This window comes from Chaetura pelagica, unplaced genomic scaffold (genome assembly GCF_000747805.2).
Source record: "Chaetura pelagica isolate M959 unplaced genomic scaffold, ChaPel_1.0 scaffold18, whole genome shotgun sequence".
NCBI classification, from domain to species: Eukaryota; Metazoa; Chordata; class Aves; order Apodiformes; family Apodidae; genus Chaetura; species Chaetura pelagica.
The window spans coordinates 1,802,696-1,819,945 of record NW_009954310.1 but is presented as its reverse complement, the minus strand read 5'-3'; the positions used below and the strand labels follow the sequence as shown (position 1 = coordinate 1,819,945).

Below are 17,250 nucleotides of genomic sequence, written 5' to 3'. Positions count from 1 at the left end.
ACTGTGATCCTGAAAGGCATGGAAAATCAAATTGTGCTCTCATTGTTATGAATTAGGAGCGACACCGTTAAAATCAATATTGTTGCACCAAAAGAAATAGAATAGTTGGAAAGGATAAGACATGTATAAGTTTTGGGTTCATTGCTTTTCTCTGTATTGTTGCTGAATCGTTTGGTAATGACATAGACAAATAAATGGAGACCCATAACTCTTACATATCCAAAAGATCAATGTGATTTATTTCAATGCGTTATTCATAGATAAACAAGAAAAGTGTAAGAACTGGAATTTTCATGTGCTGTCAGTCACAATTACATTTTGTCACATTGTCTAATTACAAGAAAAGCTCAGTCAGATCACTCAGCCTCTGGAAGTTCTGCATTAATATATGTACGTTGCAGTTTACCCTTTCTAGTGCTGGGAGCTGGGCTTTTACCAATTGCTTCCAAGAACTAAGATAGTCATTGTTCCTGTGCAATCTTTTTCACAAAGAAGATTCACAAAAGCTACTGATTTACTGTCCTTTGGAGGTCACTATTGGTAAAAACATAAAACATAATGGAAACCCAGCAATTTCAACTTGCTTAATTGAGGAAGGAGGATAGAAAAGAGACTGCAAATACAAGTCCAAAGCGTCCAGCTTCTCAAGCCATGTACTTTTGGAATGCCTACTGGTTAGTCTTGAATGTTTTTCAAAGATGATTTGGATTTTGACTGAAAGCTGAGTCATGAGCATTGCTATTGTTTTAAGTCAAATGTCAGGTATTGTTGAAGCGTATTGAGGGTTTTTTTCCAAAACATTGATTTAACTGTAACAGCATAGATGTTACTTCCTATTGCAGAGCTTAAAATGTTCAATTTTAATAATTTAAGGTATACATTAATTTACAAGATGCTGTCTACGTGTTGTGTTTTTTGTTTTTGTTTTTTTTTTATGGTGTTTTATTTTTATTCAAATAATGTGCTTTGCAGTTTCAGGAATCTTGATTTGACATATGCTTTGGGCAGGAGTCCAGGAGATGATGCAAAACCAGTCAGAGGTTTTTGGAAATCATCACTATTTTGTTAGATATTATTTTTCCTATATAAAAGTCAAATGCTATTTAGAAGTTGTTTAGGACTTCTCACTGAACTATTTTTTATAAATTTTTTTCACAGACAAAGACCATAAAGCCAGTGGGAATTTACAACTGGTATTACAACTTCCTTTCAGAAGAGATCTAATCTTTCAGTCAAGAGAAGTTTTTGCAGATCTCAGTCCCTGTAGTTCCTGTTCCATTTAGAATGTATCAATAAAATTTCTTTGCATTATCATCTCAATGTGTTTTGTGATCTTTATGGATGAATTCCATTGAGGGTATTCCACATTCTACATTTCACCTTATTTTGTGAAATACAGAGTTGCATGAAAATATAGATTAATACTGTTTGACTATCTTGGGCTTGATCCCAGGTTCAACTAGTGAAAATGATGTATATTCCAATCTGTTCCTTGGTTGTTTTTGTTTAAAGAATTTGTATAGATTGAAATGCAGCTGCAAGTGTATTAGTGATTTTCTATTGCTTACTTGTCAAGATTTTTATTGTGTGGATGAAAAATAGTATTTCAAAACCTGGCAGCATATTGACAAAAACAGAAGAGCACTTTGTGTAATTCTCTTTTGAAAAACTACCTCTTTTAGAGACAGAGATTGCCTCAGCTACTTCCATTCATATGTATCTTGATCGATAGATCTATTGATAGCTTTTAGCCAAGATTTAATTCTTTTTTTCTCCTAAGTTCACCATGGTGCTCACTTTTCTGAATTAAGAAACCAGAATTAGGCTCCTATAAGCAAGGCATACAATATGCAAGTGCTCTAGGTGTAAAAGGAGGCATTTGACCTTTTGTTGCTAATCTGTGACAGGTGCAGGCTATTTTCTTCCAAATGGTGTTAATTTTCATGTGCAAATCCACCCCCTGAAACCTGCATTCTATATATCCACCACAGGGGAATTGGTGGTCATCATGAGTACTGTAATGGACAGCTGAGAGGGATAATCACTGATATTTCAGCACATTCATGCTTTGCGACTTGGTCGTTTTTTAGTGCACTTCTGTTTTCTCCGCTTATTAGGGAGGCTGAAGTTAGTTATTCATGGCTGGACAAAAAAAAAAAAAAAAAAAAAGGAGAATCAAAGCTTTTCTGACACACACAACCAATACCTCTTCTGCTGTCTGGCGGGATGAGGCAAGGATGTGCCATCAGGACAGTGCCAGCAGAGTTGCATAGTGCCACAGGCTCTGCCCTGCCCCACTCCAGGGGGGCACAGGCTGCTGTGTCCCCCCCTCAGTACAACCCTGACTAAAGCCTGCAAAAAAAAAAAAAAAAAAAAAAGTGTCTGAGAAAGTTCATGTGCAGGGAACAGCACATTGTTACAAATTAGTTTCCTTTACCATTTCTGGCAAACTCATTACAAAGTAATCGCGCCCTGCGCTGAAGTGCACTTCCTCTGGGACCAATAACTGTAAATAAGCAGGGCTGCAAGCTGGCTGATAAGTTGTTGTTCTGAAGATAACGGTCCTTTTTAGCAGAGTGTTTGACCTTTTTCTTTATATTGCCTCCGGCTTGTCTAAGACCCTCAAGGTCTATTTTTCATCTTAAAATTCTCTGTAGGAAAGCACAATGTGCAGTTTAAGAAGATTTTAGGATTGCTTAACGTATCTGTATTTTCTTTTCTAGTATTTTTATGATAATTGTTAGAATGCTTGGTAAGTTTAGCTGGCATTTTCATAAGCAGGTTTTCTTTCTTTGTGTAAAGTACACTTTTTATTGATGTAAGAAGCTATCTACATTAATATTTTATGAGGACTAAGTATATGTTGCATGATTAATAAAATAGTAACATTGGGCTTTTTTCTGACTTTTAAAGAAACTTGAAACATGCTATTGACCCCCTTCACTGTTCACAGTTTGAGTGTATTGCATTGAACATTACTCTGTAAAGCAATTTAAGCAAATATAATCAAGAATTTCAGCTTGAATGATTAAAGAAAAGTATGTCTTTTCTGTCAGCTAAGAGTATTGAACAGAGCTGTAACTGAAAATTGAGCATGTCTTAAAAACAAACCCCAAGGCTAAGTGAAAGTCAGTTTATAGACTTTTGGGAATTTGATTTGTTCACATCTTTCCATCAGTTTAAAAAGATCTGTACAAATATTTCTGTGAAACGTAATAATCATAGAACCTCCCCATCTCTTTTCAGAGTAGATAGGAAAAAAAAAATCCATAATATTTTACAAAGTGGTGGCTTCTCTAATAAATTGCTTCTTTTAAGATACAGTCAGAAACAACCAGACATGCACACAAACTGTGAAAAAAGACCCACCAAAAAACCAAAACCAAAACAAACAAACAAACAAAAACACAACAAGAAACATCTTAAAATGCCAATAAGTTCAGATTTTACTGCTCATAATATTGTTGGGCTTTTTCCCTTTGCAGATCACATTACTCAGGCAGTTCATTAATTTTACATGAACCTTAAATAACATTAGTAATATCTTATGTTTTATCATGTTAACCCCCAAATGTAATGCAAATCAAAAGGTATGGAGTGATGATGCTTTAAAATATGTTGTGTAATCCAACTTCTGTGTTTATTGAATGGACTGGTGATGATTTCCTGGGGGTGTGAACCCAAGGTAAAGCAAAGCTTATGTTTGAAGAACGTACTTAACTGACAGGGTTATGAACAGACTCTCCTACTGATATCACAAGTTAGCAGAGTAGCAAGGGATGTAGAATAAAAACTGCGTGGGAAGGGTCTTTCAGTAGTTATGATGTCAAAACTATTGGTAGGGACAGTACACAACATTGGTGCTGGTTAGCTTTCTCTGAAATTTATCATCATTTCAGCATGGACACTGCCCACCTCAGGGACTGTTTTGCAGTATATGTATTCCATAACTGCTCAGAGACTCCTGTGACATTGAGGAACTTGCTGTCAAACCATTTATTAAACAGTTTTTTCTCCTGCTATACAAATTTGAAAAAAAAAAGAAAGAGAGAAATTTGAAGGAACATTGTAGAGCTATTAAAAAATAAAAGCAGTTTAGAAGTTTGCTCTTAAGATGTTTATTTTCAATGTTAAAATATTAAAATGGTATAATGGCTAAATGGAATAATGCAATCAATGTTTAGTTCCTGTTTTATAGTTTCTAATGTATTTCACTTGTGCTATTGGAATATAATTCTCAGTCATTAGAATAAATTTGGTTCCCATGATTACAGCAGCATGAAGGCAGTAGGTAAAATTTTTAACTTTGTAAGATTAACGTTGGGAAGTTTATATCCTTTCTTGGACACTAAAAAATGTTTTTCTGTGGCATTGTCAGTTTTCTACAAAGCATCTCTTGAAGTGAGGAAGTGTTTTGTTCTTACAGTTCTGGGCTTCTTTGTACCAAAACTGCTGTCTTGTTTAATGACATTGCTATGTGGGTTGAAATTAGGCTGACAGATTGTGAGCAAAGGCTGTGATATTACAAACAATAGTCTATTGAGCAGGAGGAACTTGTTGAATTGGTTACCGAAGGCATTAGTGTTAAGTCTGGCCTATTTAGCATCTGGAAGACAGAGAAGAAATAGTGTGCTAATGAAATGTAAAAATGATCCTGAACTGCTAATAGCTGCAGGTGACTCTGGCAGCTGACACCTACTACGAAGGAGTTTCACGAGAGGCAGCTCTGTAGGCACATAGTAGTAAAGTGAGATGCAGTTCAGAAGAGGAAAAATACTCCATCAAGAGAGAGGTGAGTATTCAAATTAAGTATTATAGATAAGGAGGAAAAATAGTGTTGGGAGTCCCAGGGAATCCTGCACATAATGATTGACTTGTTAAGGGTTCTGCTGGTTTTGAGATAGGTATATAGGTTTTCCAGAGGAGCCTGGCTTGCAGTGGTTCCAGCACACCAGCTTTTCAGCATCAGGGATTTCACTGACATCAGCACAATTCTCCAGTGCTAGTTTAGGGATCCTCTAAACTCTCTGAAGTAGATCTGAGTGGGACATCTGTCCCCCATAGAGTTCAGATCACTTTGATGTTGAAAAAGAAGATAAAATATGCAATAGGTCAGAAATCAAGGCCTCATTTTTATTTGTTTTTAGTTATTCACTTAATAATATTTTAGATTTCTACGCCTTGCAGTACAGTTTTTTTTTCTGATCTGTGAACTTAGCATAAATTAATTGCTTCTATGTCTTTCTCTGGAAGTAATTCAATCAAAGTTCTACCTCTGGTCTGTGCTGCAGGTAACTTAATCCATATCTGGAATTGTGTGATCATTGGAAAGCATGATTACAAGCTGGACCTAGTCCATAGTCAAGGTTCCCATCCAGCGTGCTGCCTTCATGTTGGCAGCTTCACCAGCATCACAAGCACAGCTCCGGCTGAAGTGACTCTGGGCACCCAAGCACTAAAGCGAGCTTAAACTGTGACTTGTGAAGCAAATGGAATCCAACCTGTGCATCTGAACAGCTTGGACCATCTGAATTCTAAAATACATGAGAAATATTACTTTGCCAACAATGTCATGTGTTTATGACATTTAATTAAAAATACAGTTAAAAAAAATCCTCTAATGAAAGGCATTACAATGGAATAGCTTGATTTTACCACTTACTTTGGATAATAATCTGTAGGAAATAATACTTTTTGTTGAGATTTGAGTTCTAACGGTGTGAATAACAGTGATGGCTTTGACCCCTGTGGTGGAAAGTGCACTTGAGATGAGTAAGGGACAACCTGAAGTCAGGCAGATGTGATGGGTTGGCCTTGGCCAGCAGCTGCACGCCCACCCAGCTGCTCTCTCACTTGCCCTCCTTCACAGGACAGGGGGAGAAAATAAGATGAAGAAGCTCGTGGGTTGAGATAAGGACAAGGGGATCATTCACCAACTGCCATCACAAACAAAACGGACTTCACTGGGGAAAAATGAATTTATTGTCTGTTGTAAACATAGCTTTGGATAGTGAGGAAGAAGGAGAAACTAAAACACCGTCCCCAAACCTTTCCCTGTTTCCCAGGATCGACTTCACTCCTTCATTCCTGACACACCCCAATGAGCAGTGCAGGGCGCTGGGACAGCCTTCAGTCCATAACAATTTCTTGCTGCTGCTCCTTCCTTCCTCACACTGTTCCCCCGGGGCCCTTCCCAAGGCCGCAGTTCCTGTCAGGAGAACCTGCTCCAGTGGAGCCCCTCTGCGGGCCCCTGGTCCTTCAGGAAACATCCACGTCCTCCAGCTTCTCCCCACAGGCTGTGGGGGAGCTGTCCTGGCACCCCCAGCACCCCCTCCCCTCCTTCTCCCTGCACCCTGGTGCTCTTCAGACTCCCTTTGTTCCTCCCTCCCTGTCTGGCATTTCTGCCCTTCCCCAAACACATTTTCGCCTTGTGCCGCCACTCTCACCGGGGGCCTGAGATGCACCTGTGGCAGGGCTGTGGTGGAGCAGCCTGGAACTGGCTGGAACGGGCTGGAACCGGCCATGGCAGGTGTGGGGCAGCCTCGCTCTCGTCAGAGGGCTGGGACCTGCTGCCGGCACCCGGGCGTGGACACTGAGAGAGAGGATGGCATTAGTTACATTTGGCAAAGGTATTCTAGCTGTACAATATTGCTGCTTTTTTCCAAATATTTGATATGCCAAATGTATCCTTCAGGCAAAGTGTTTAGGAACAGATTGTTAGCGTGAAGCGGATTTCTGCAGAGGGAATCAGTGGAGTGAATTTTCTTATGAAAAGAAGAATGTGGGTAGCAAAGTAGATGATAACATTAAAAATAGGGAAGATTTAAAATGTTCAATTAACAAAGCCAGAAACAATTTAGGATGAGGAAGAAATCCTGCAAATATATTGATGAACAGAGTTGAAAATGTTTTTTTCCACCCCAGAACAGCAAATCAGCCAGATTTTGCTGCTTGTGCTCATACTGGGAAGGCAGTGGTTTAGCTCAAATAGTGTTATAAATAACTATTTGAACCCAACAGTATATATCCAACCCAAAAATATATATCTAAACCCCAAAATATATCTGAAACAATAAACCAGGTCATCTTACAGTGCTATTTTTGTAACAAGCGTCATTTAGCGTGTGAGACAATGCATGGCCCTGTCATACGAGATCTGATGAGATGGGTTTTTGATTGGATCAGGAAAATGTGAAGTCTTATTTTCACCGTGAAGAAATGAAATAGACACTCTAAACCCTGTCTTTAAAAATCTTGGCACACTTCAAAGGAAAAATGCCAATTAAGCAATTTAGAAGCACTTAGCATGTTTTCCCAGCGCAGAAGTTCATTTCTATAGCCAGTGTGCTTGCCTGCTGAATAATGCCATAGAGGACAATGTAGCTCTGTCTATATTGCCTGGAACGGGCTGGAACGGGCTGGACCCGGCCATGGCAGGTGTGGGGCAGCCTCGCTCTCGTCAGAGGGCTGGGACCTGCTGCCGGCACCCGGGCGTGGACACCGAGAGAGAGGATGGCATTAGTTACATTTGGCAAAGGTATTCTAGCTGTACAATATTGCTGCTTTTTTCCAAATATTTGATATGCCAAATGTATCCTTCAGGCAAAGTGTTTAGGAACAGATTGTTAGCGTGAAGCGGATTTCTGCAGAGGGAATCAGTGGAGTGAATTTTCTTATGAAAAGAAGAATGTGGGTAGCAAAGTAGATGATAACATTAAAAATAGGGAAGATTTAAAATGTTCAATTAACAAAGCCAGAAACAATTTAGGATGAGGAAGAAATCCTGCAAATATATTGATGAACAGAGTTGAAAATGTTTTTTTCCACCCCAGAACAGCAAATCAGCCAGATTTTGCTGCTTGTGCTCATACTGGGAAGGCAGTGGTTTAGCTCAAATAGTGTTATAAATAACTATTTGAACCCAACAGTATATATCCAACCCAAAAATATATATCTAAACCCCAAAATATATCTGAAACAATAAACCAGGTCATCTTACAGTGCTATTTTTGTAACAAGCGTCATTTAGCGTGTGAGACAATGCATGGCCCTGTCATACGAGATCTGATGAGATGGGTTTTTGATTGGATCAGGAAAATGTGAAGTCTTATTTTCACCGTGAAGAAATGAAATGGACACTCTAAACCCTGTCTTTAAAAATCTTGGCACACTTCAAAGGAAAAATGCCAATTAAGCAATTTAGAAGCACTTAGCATGTTTTCCCAGCGCAGAAGTTCATTTCTATAGCCAGTGTGCTTGCCTGCTGAATAATGCCATAGAGGACAATGTAGCTCTGTCTATATTTTAAAATATTCCATGAAATTCACTAGGAAAAAGCTGAGGTGAAATCTTACAGCCTCCTTTGTGTCCTTGAAAGGAGGTAACAGTGGCTGGTAATGGTAAAGAAAAAAAGTGTTAAGGTAGCTTTTGAATTACAAAGGAGATGAAGGCTAGTCCATCTGTGGGGGGAAAGAGGTGCTCAGAGCACCAGATAGAGGGACCAGGGTGCTTGACCATGAGCAGCAAATGGAAAGAAAGACATCCATACAAGTGGGGCCAGAAAAAGATGCAGAGACATTATCAGAAAAGTGGAAAAAAAAAAAAAAGAAAAAAAAAAGAAACAAGAGTGTTAGGACACTTAACTGGAATGGTCAGATAAGATAATACAAAAAGACAGTTTGAATAATAAAAATCCATTCTGTCTTCTTGCTGATGTATTCATATGCATGTAGCTTAGGGGTATGTATTTTATTTTGTGACTATGATGAAGTCCTTTAAAAATTAATTTGAACTCTTGTAAGGCTTACATATTTTAACCAGCAGAGGTAGGTTTGAAAACTTTTCTCACTGTAGTTCCCAGAGAGGTTATCAGTCACTCATTAAAATGCATTATTTTTCATTTATTCTTGGTAGGCAACCTTGGACGGGTGGACCACATCACAGAGTTTGAGTATGACCTGTTCATTAGACCAGATACCTGTAACCCCCGCTTTCGAGTTTGGTTCAACTTCACTGTTGAAAATGTAAAAGAATCACAGGTAAGCAATACTAAATTAGATAGTATAATAGCTTTAAAAGTTGCTTAAACCAAAATGTATGTTCTCAAACAAACAAACAAAAAAGATGACATCCAAGGTTTGTAATTAAATGTTTGCTGTAAAATATGATTTTGTTCTTTGGATTTTTATAAGTAAAAACGTGTGTCCTACGTCTTAGGGTCCAGGAGTTAGCAGGGCTTATTCACTGAGCTTTAAAATAGATTCGAAGTGGGAGGGGATTGTAGCTGGGTTTGAAGTAGTGGGACATTTTTCTAGTATTAATGAAGACCAGAAGGCCTCCTGCCTCCCAAGGGTGCCACCAGCGTGCTCAGCTCACTCCCTGAAATGTCTGCACACAGACAGGCAGCATGGGGAATAAACAGGAGGAATGAGAAGTCTGTGTGCAGTCTCAGATGATGGTAGGGTGTTAGATGTGGTTGATCTTGATTTCAGGAAAGCATTTGACACTGTCTCCCACAGCATCCTCGTAGATAAACTGAGGAAATGTGGTCTTGATGGTCAGGTAGAGAGGTGGATCATGAACTGGTTGAAAGGCAGAAGTCAGAGGGTTGTGGTCAATGGGACAAAATCTAGTTGGAGGTCGGTGACCAGTGGAGTCTCTCAGGGGTCGGTACTGGGACCAGTACTGTTCAGTATTTTCATCAACGTCCTGGATGAGGGAACAGAGTATGCCCTCAGCAAGTTTGCTGATGACACTAAACTGGGAGGAGTGGCTGACACACCAGAAGGCTGTGCTGCCATTCAGAAACACCTAGACAGGCTGGAGAGTTGGGTGGGGAGAAACTTGATGAAATTCAACAAGGGGAAGTGTAGAGTCTTGCATCTGGGGAAGAACAACCCCATGTACCAGTACAGGTTGGGGGCTGACCTGCTGGAGAGCAGTGTAGGAGAAAGGGACCTGGGGGTCCTGGTGGACAGGAGGATGACCATGAGCTAGCAATGTGCCCTTGTGGCCAAGAAGGCCAGTGGTGTCCTGGGTTGCATTAGAAATGGTGTGGTTAGTAGGTCAAGAGAGGTTCTCCTTCCCCTCTATTCTGCCTTGGTGAGCTGCATCTGGAATATTGTGTCCAGTTCTGGGCCCCTCATTTCAAGAAGGGCAGGGAACTGCTTGAAAGAGTCCAGCACAGAGCCACAAAGATGAAAGGCTGAGGGAGCTGGGTCTCTTTAGTTTGGAGAAGAGGAGACTGAGGGGTGACCTCATCAGTGTTTACAAATCACATGAGGGGGAGTGTCAGGAGGACAGAGCCAGGCTTTTTTCAGTGATGTCTAGTGATAGGACAAGGGACAATAGGTGCAAACTGGAACATAGGAGGTTCCATGTAAACATCAGGAAAAACTTCTTTCCTGTGAGAGTGACAGAGCACTGGAACAGGCTGCCCAGAGAGGTTGTGGAGTCTCCTTCACTGGAGACATTCAAACCCGCCTGGACAAGCTCCTGTGTGATGTGCTCTGGGTGATTCTGCTCTGTCAGGGGGGTTGGACTAGATGATCTTTCGAGGTCCTTTCCAATCCCTAAGATTCTGTGATTCTGTGATGTGTCAGGGTGACTGGATATCACTGTGTTCACAAGAAGTAATTACAAGGACAGTACAACATTTGCCACCTAACAGGAGCTGTATTAGTAATGCTTGCTATATATTTGTGCTAATATATAAAAATTAAATATATGTGTTAATATATGGAAAGGAAGTCCATCATAGCTATGCAAGTATTACCACTCAAGCCTTTGTTTAATACATGCGTTAGCATTGCAAACAGGTACTGCTTTAGTGACTTGTAGCAGAGGAAGAGTTGCCTGCTAGTCTGTCCCTTGTGAAAAAAAGAGGTTTAAATGTGAAACAACTTGATAGGCAACTGTTTCACCTAGTTCAAAAGAATCTTTTTTTGCAGCAGAAATACCCAAGAGAAACAAACCTCCATGCCCATTTTTTTAGCTTGTCAAACTAAGACAAAAAAAGGTTATGTGCTAACTTTGACATTGTCAAATAAAAAAAGATTTAATTCCACTTTCCACGCATACCTTGGATTTTATTCTGGCATTCTGTCTTAGTTTATCATAATCAGACTGTCATTTTCCCTTAATGGAAATAAAACATTTAGTAAGACAAAAAGCTGCAGATGTTTGATATTTGTATTCCTATGAGACTAATATCTTAATATCCACCCCTGTACCATTCCTGTTACAACTAGAAATAATGAAATTGTTTATCTGTCTTCCTGGAGCCTGATACTTTATCAGACAGACCCTTTCCCCTGCTGTGCCTTGCTCAACTATGATCAAATTATATAGTCATGAGATGAATGGGAATCTGTCTCAAGGAGGCAAAGAGATCTGGTAGAAAGATACAATATGTATCTAGTGCTTACAGGATATTTGTTTTCATGGTTGTCTACATGAAAGAGAATGGTTTCACTATTAGGCTTGACTTGTGAGGTCTGTTTTTATAATGTGTGTTCCTATAATCTTTTTTTCATCTCTCCAATTTCCGTTAAAATGAGACCTGCAGGAACATAATCTAGTCTGGAACCTCTTTTTGGTCTTTGCACCAGCGGACATGGGCAGTATTAGTCATTACAGCTCAGCTATATTAAATGAATGTTAGAAATTGCTACATCAAACATACTCTATAATCTGGTTTGTGCTTTTTGATTCTTTTCTTTTGTATTTTGCTAGAAAATAGTAACAATAGAAGCCATGCCATTCAGTGTTGCTTAAAAACATTGCTCCAATACGCAAGTAACTTTGATCACTTTATGTGTAACAGTAGATACTGAAATACCTGTATATAAATAATTATCTGTGTAACATTATATTTATTTTTGATCTGCAATACAGGTAATGTGGGAGAAAGGCAGATCTGTGCATTTATATATCCTTTGTGCAGATCTGTGCATTTATATATATTAAATATGTTTATATTTGTATGTGTATAAGGTCTGATTCAACCTTTTAGATGAGAACTCAAAGGGAGTAGCTACTTTTACTAGTTTTATATATTGTATATATTACATTTCCTTCTTATTGTTCCTCTTCCTTCAAGTTCTTAAACACCTTGAATTGATTTGAAAATATGTTGAAGATTTTATTTTCATTATAAAAATATCTCCAGTCTTGCTTGATATTTCACACTAAAGTCTTTATTCACAAAAACATTTATTTCAATGGTATTGTGAGAAAACAAGAAATTTCCTTTCCTTATCTGACTTAGAAATCATCCATTCTGTTTTGCCCCCTGCTGCATCAGACCAATCATTGACACCTAACAGTAGAAAAATGTATTTAAAAGGGAACAAAAAAGACAGTGTGAAAACGACAGCCACACAAACGTTAGGAAGACATAATTGTACTGAAAGTATTTCTGATTTAAGTTTCAGTTCTACTACTGGATTGCAGTGCAGTTTCTATAGTATGTTTACTGTAATATTTCGTGTTATTGATCTAGTGATAAATTAGAAGAAAGACCTAACAGACACTCCTGCCAACCTCACCATCCATGCATTATTGTTTTGTAGAGAACAGGTTTTTTTACATTCCAGTTTTAATTTTCTTAAGCCATGGATCTTCCAGTTCTTACGTCTCAAAACTGTTCCATAGATTCATCTCTCTGACAGTGTTGCTTGATATTTAGCCTAAAGCTTTCCTTTATTTAATCCCACTATTCCCAGTTGCAAATCTGCTTAGTAATAGCTCTTCTTGGTACAAATAAATCCTCATGATCTTTGGCTAACATTTCTATTTCTGTAAATTATAACATTCTTCATCATTTGTGTCTCAACCTAGCTATCATGTTTGATTCTTTCAGTCCAATAAAGCACTTTACCTTTAAGTGTTTAAGTACTTTCCTGCTTTGGGGTCTTTGGACTCTCATCATAAATGAATCTTTCCAGCCCTTTGACAATTAGCCTAGATTCCCAGGGGAACAAGGCTTATATATCACACTGTCTACTTGTTAGCCTAAGTTTTTATGTGGCTGCTGCTCTTTCTCCTTTCCTTTCTCCCTCAATAGCTTTTTAACTTTGGCCAGTTTCAACACTTATCTGTGTTTCCACTGGCAGAAAGGCCAGAGATTATTAAACATCAGAGAAGCCACAGAAGAGAGGTATAGGAGAAAGTACTCATTGGAGGACTCATCACATTTTTAAGATACTAGAGAATCCAACTGTGCAATCCAGATCCATAGCACTTAATAGTTGCCTTTCTTGGAGAACTTCTTGGTTTTATTGTTCCAGTTCCTTCAATACTTCCTTTGTAGCATGGAACTAAAATTTAATAGAGTATTCTGAGTATGCTAATGTCTCAACTTGCAGTGAAGGGACTCTGGTCCCTTTGCTCTGCTGCTGTGTCAGTATAGACAGCTGAAAATTGCAGCAGCCTTTTGTTGCTGTATCACTATGGAAACTCACACCTAATTTGTTGTTCACCATCATACATAAGTCTTTTTCAGAATGATTGCTTCCTTCCTCCTGTGTGTCTGAGGTTACTGTTGTGCTTCAGTAACAAGGGTAGGTAATAGAGCTAAGTTCTGTAGCATAGCAAGTGAGAGCCCTGATCCTTTCAGAATTATTTTTAGAGTATTGTGTTAAATATGGGGGGGTTTATTTTTGGTTCCTTGCTTTACTGTACAATCAGACAACTTTTTTTTTTTACTTGAAAGTTAGTAAATTAACTTTTTCCTCCTTGTGACTTGGAGTTCTACATCATGGTTTATGTTGTCAGATTTATTTTACACATTTTTAGCAAGGAAAAAGAAAAAGCTTATGACATATTTATGGAAAAAAGAAAATCATTTTATAAGATACCTGTGAGCTGTAAAATTTAGTCTTTTGGTCTCTTTATACAGTTTCTAATTTCCAAGACAATTGGCCTGATAAGGTCTGAGCCGTGGAATTTTTTTTGGTCATTTGTTTATTGAATGCAATTAATAGCAATACTGGAAAAAACAAAAAGAAACTGGTATGTTACTTGTAAGTACTATAATCATGCAATGATTACACTTACAATAAGCATGAAAGGAAGAATGAAGGAAATAGGATTTGCTGTGGAACACATGGTCTCATGGGCAAAGCTTCCAATTTCTCTAATTATATACATGTCACAGGCTGCTATTTCTGGATAATGCTCTTTATTGGGCAGGGTTTGTTTTTTGTTTTTTTTTTTAACTTCAACCACCATCTACAAATTTGCTAAATTCCTTCTCTGTGAAACTAGAAATTGGATGAAAAAATGTCATCTCCAAATTGCATTTCAGATATTTTAAATAGATAGTTCTTCAGGGGCATGATAACTTCTGAGCTAGAATGTCCTAAAAGGTGTTAGTGGTTCATTTGAAATTTGGGAGAAAGAGAAATGAATGTACATGTGATAAATTATAAAAATATGCTACTATACCAATATTGGAGCACTTTATAGGTGAAAGGAATTATTTTTTCTCTTGGGGGCCGTAGCCAGAAATTATTCTCAAGAGTTGACACTGTCCCAGATACTGTAGCCACACTAGAAAAGTATTATCTCTGTCCTGGAAAATTTACTTTTGAGGAATTTGAGAAAAAATACAAATTGAGTACAACAAAGTTAAGAAAAGCTCAAAAATATCTGTGAGAATTTTGGTTACTCTTTCAGCAACTTTATTACACCAATAAGTAGTTCCCCTCTAGGCTGCATGATATATTCTGTATTTGTGGGTACCCTGAACAACTCAGCTGTCTGATGAATCATGTTCAGAAGTGGTATTTTCACTGTGATTAAAAAAAAGAATTTCCAACAGAAGGGGTTTCCTAATAGTGCCAAATTTTGTTCTTTGAGTGTTGATAAATACATTTGGAGTCCTTCATCACCAAGGTACTGACAAAATATACCAAGAAGGATAGAGAAGAATGGATATTTGGCAGCTAGGACTTGATCATTACTTAGAGTTCATAAATCAATCCAGATTGAGGTTAAAATCAAAGAACCAAATGTTATTTACTTCAAAGGCATTATCTCTGTTTCTTCAGTTGCAGTTGGACTGAGGCTAGAATTTTGACTCAAGATGTTTTGGGATTTTTTGTTATTTGTATGTATGGATCACTAAAAAGGATATCCTGTTCTTCTTCAGAAATTTAAACAGGTTGCCAGGGTAAGACAGATAATACCATAGCTCGACATTATTATGACTGCACAGGGCTCTCATTGTGGAGATTCTTTTTTGTCCTACTCAGTTTTGTAAAATAAAAAAGGCTGTAAAGTCTCTGCTGTCTTTAATCAATTAGATTTTCAAGAATATTTTATTATTGTGATTGGATTTATAGTTTGTTCAGGCCTCCTATTACTGACCTAAAACAACTCTGTGATCCTTAGTGGACAACTTCTTTGTGATGTTACAGCTGTGATTGTCTAAAGATACGAATGGTATGTGTGTAGGGAGAGAGGATGTCTTTTGTTACACTAGTTGATACATTTTGGAGAAGCAGGGGAGAAAAGAAAAGGTAACATGATTTGAAGGTACACAGATTCTTTTTCTGGCTTGTGAACTCATTCTGTGTAGTTAATTCCTGCAGAAGCTGCCTCCAAAATCGGATGAAGAAAGGATAACATCAAAAGCAGTCCAAAGTTGGAAACAGGCCACCTCTTTACTTCCTCCTTTCTATGCAGACTTTCTTCACTCTGCTGTTATTTGGTAATTTCACTTAGTGGTATCCAGATGTATTAAAATATCTTATTCCAGTTTATAATTTTAGAAGATAGATTATTTTCCTTACTGTGCATTGAAAGCTACTTTGCCTGTACCTAGCTTTGTAAAATGCATGTATAGAAATATGTGAGTTTTTATGATGCAGACCAGTTCTGAAATTTTGAAAACTTCTATCTACATGTGTTTGACTTGTAGCATTTCCTAACCAATCTGAAATACAAGTTTTTCTGTAGTGTGTTTCATTTCATATACCTTCTTACCTATGTGGAATTAGGCAGAGGTCATGCATTGTTGAATAGATTGCACTAATAATTTATTAATCCTCCTCTGGCCAGGTCCTGTAATCTGTCTAAATAGCTCTTTATAATAATCACTGAATTATTTGAATTTTGCTTGTTTAGGTAGCCCTCAGCTGTTATTCATCTTTATGTGCTCTTCTTATGTTAATTTTTAGTAGGCTAGGAAAGATACCTCCACAACTTCCTGTGTTTTGATATTTTATTCACCTGTTACACAGGTAGAGAAAATCTAATAGATCTCATGTACCAGTTTTATTTTGTCATATAAAAGTGTTTTGTTTCCTCACTCCTGGTACCTTTCTTGATTTTAAGAGGTTAAAGATAAAGGTTACTGATACCTCTGCGCTGCCTATCCAAGCACTTTTAATGAATGAAAATTTAGAAATTAGAAACTTGGCAATTTATAGCAAATAGGCACATAGAGCTAATAATAACTAATAAGAATATTAGATGGTTTCACAGACATAACTGAGTATAATATGTGTAAGAACTTGATTACTGAGAAAGCTTATGTTGGCCTAATTTTTGTACTTCATACTCAGCAGAATATTAATGGCACTCAGATTAAGAGTGATGTGAGATTGTTTGCTTCCAAATCAGAATCTTTAAAGCATAGACAAGGTCTGTGTTGCTGAAAAGATAAACTTTATATTTATTTTACTTTTATAAATCTGATTTTAAGGGAGGATTTTTGTTAGATTTTAAAGGATTCCTAACCTCTAGTGTACCATAATGTTTATTGTACCAAAGGGTACGGTGTTCTAATTTTGCTATTTATAGAAATGTACATACTTGCTTATTCTTTTCCTGTCTCTTTATGGGCTTATTAAATAGTAAATAATTAAAATAAAATTCAATTTTGCATGAAAACTTTGCAGCAGAAATTGATATCTATTACTGTTACTGTCAGTAATGTAAAGCATGAATGTAGACATAAAATAAAAACTTCAGGCAAATAAACACAGGGTAATATAAATGTAACAATGTACCAGAATGGGTGACTTTTATATTTATCTCTGCTTCTGGATTGATCTACTACCAAAGAAAATTAAATATTTCTATTTAAATTTCATGCAAAGTTTTAAAGATTTTTTTAGCAGGAATAAGAATGAGATACTAAAAAGAAAATGTGTCTTAGGACTGGAAAGCTTTGAGATTTGAGCTTTTGAGTTCTTGAAGCTTCTTTCTAACTGACTTTATCCTGTCAGAAAACAGGAACAA

At 37.5% G+C, this 17,250-nt stretch overlaps 1 protein-coding gene across 1 annotated transcript in view; it reads left to right on the top strand.

Moving 5' to 3' along the window:
• Nucleotides 1-17,250, top strand: part of AGBL4 (ATP/GTP binding protein-like 4) — a gene marked incomplete at its 5' end in the record, with an annotated part of 892,811 nt that overhangs the window by 21,255 nt on the left and 854,306 nt on the right. The window contains one exon of the mRNA XM_010004032.1: nucleotides 8,914-9,038. Within this exon, the coding sequence (XP_010002334.1) occupies nucleotides 8,914-9,038 (125 nt within the window). The remainder of the gene's footprint in view (nucleotides 1-8,913; nucleotides 9,039-17,250) is intronic.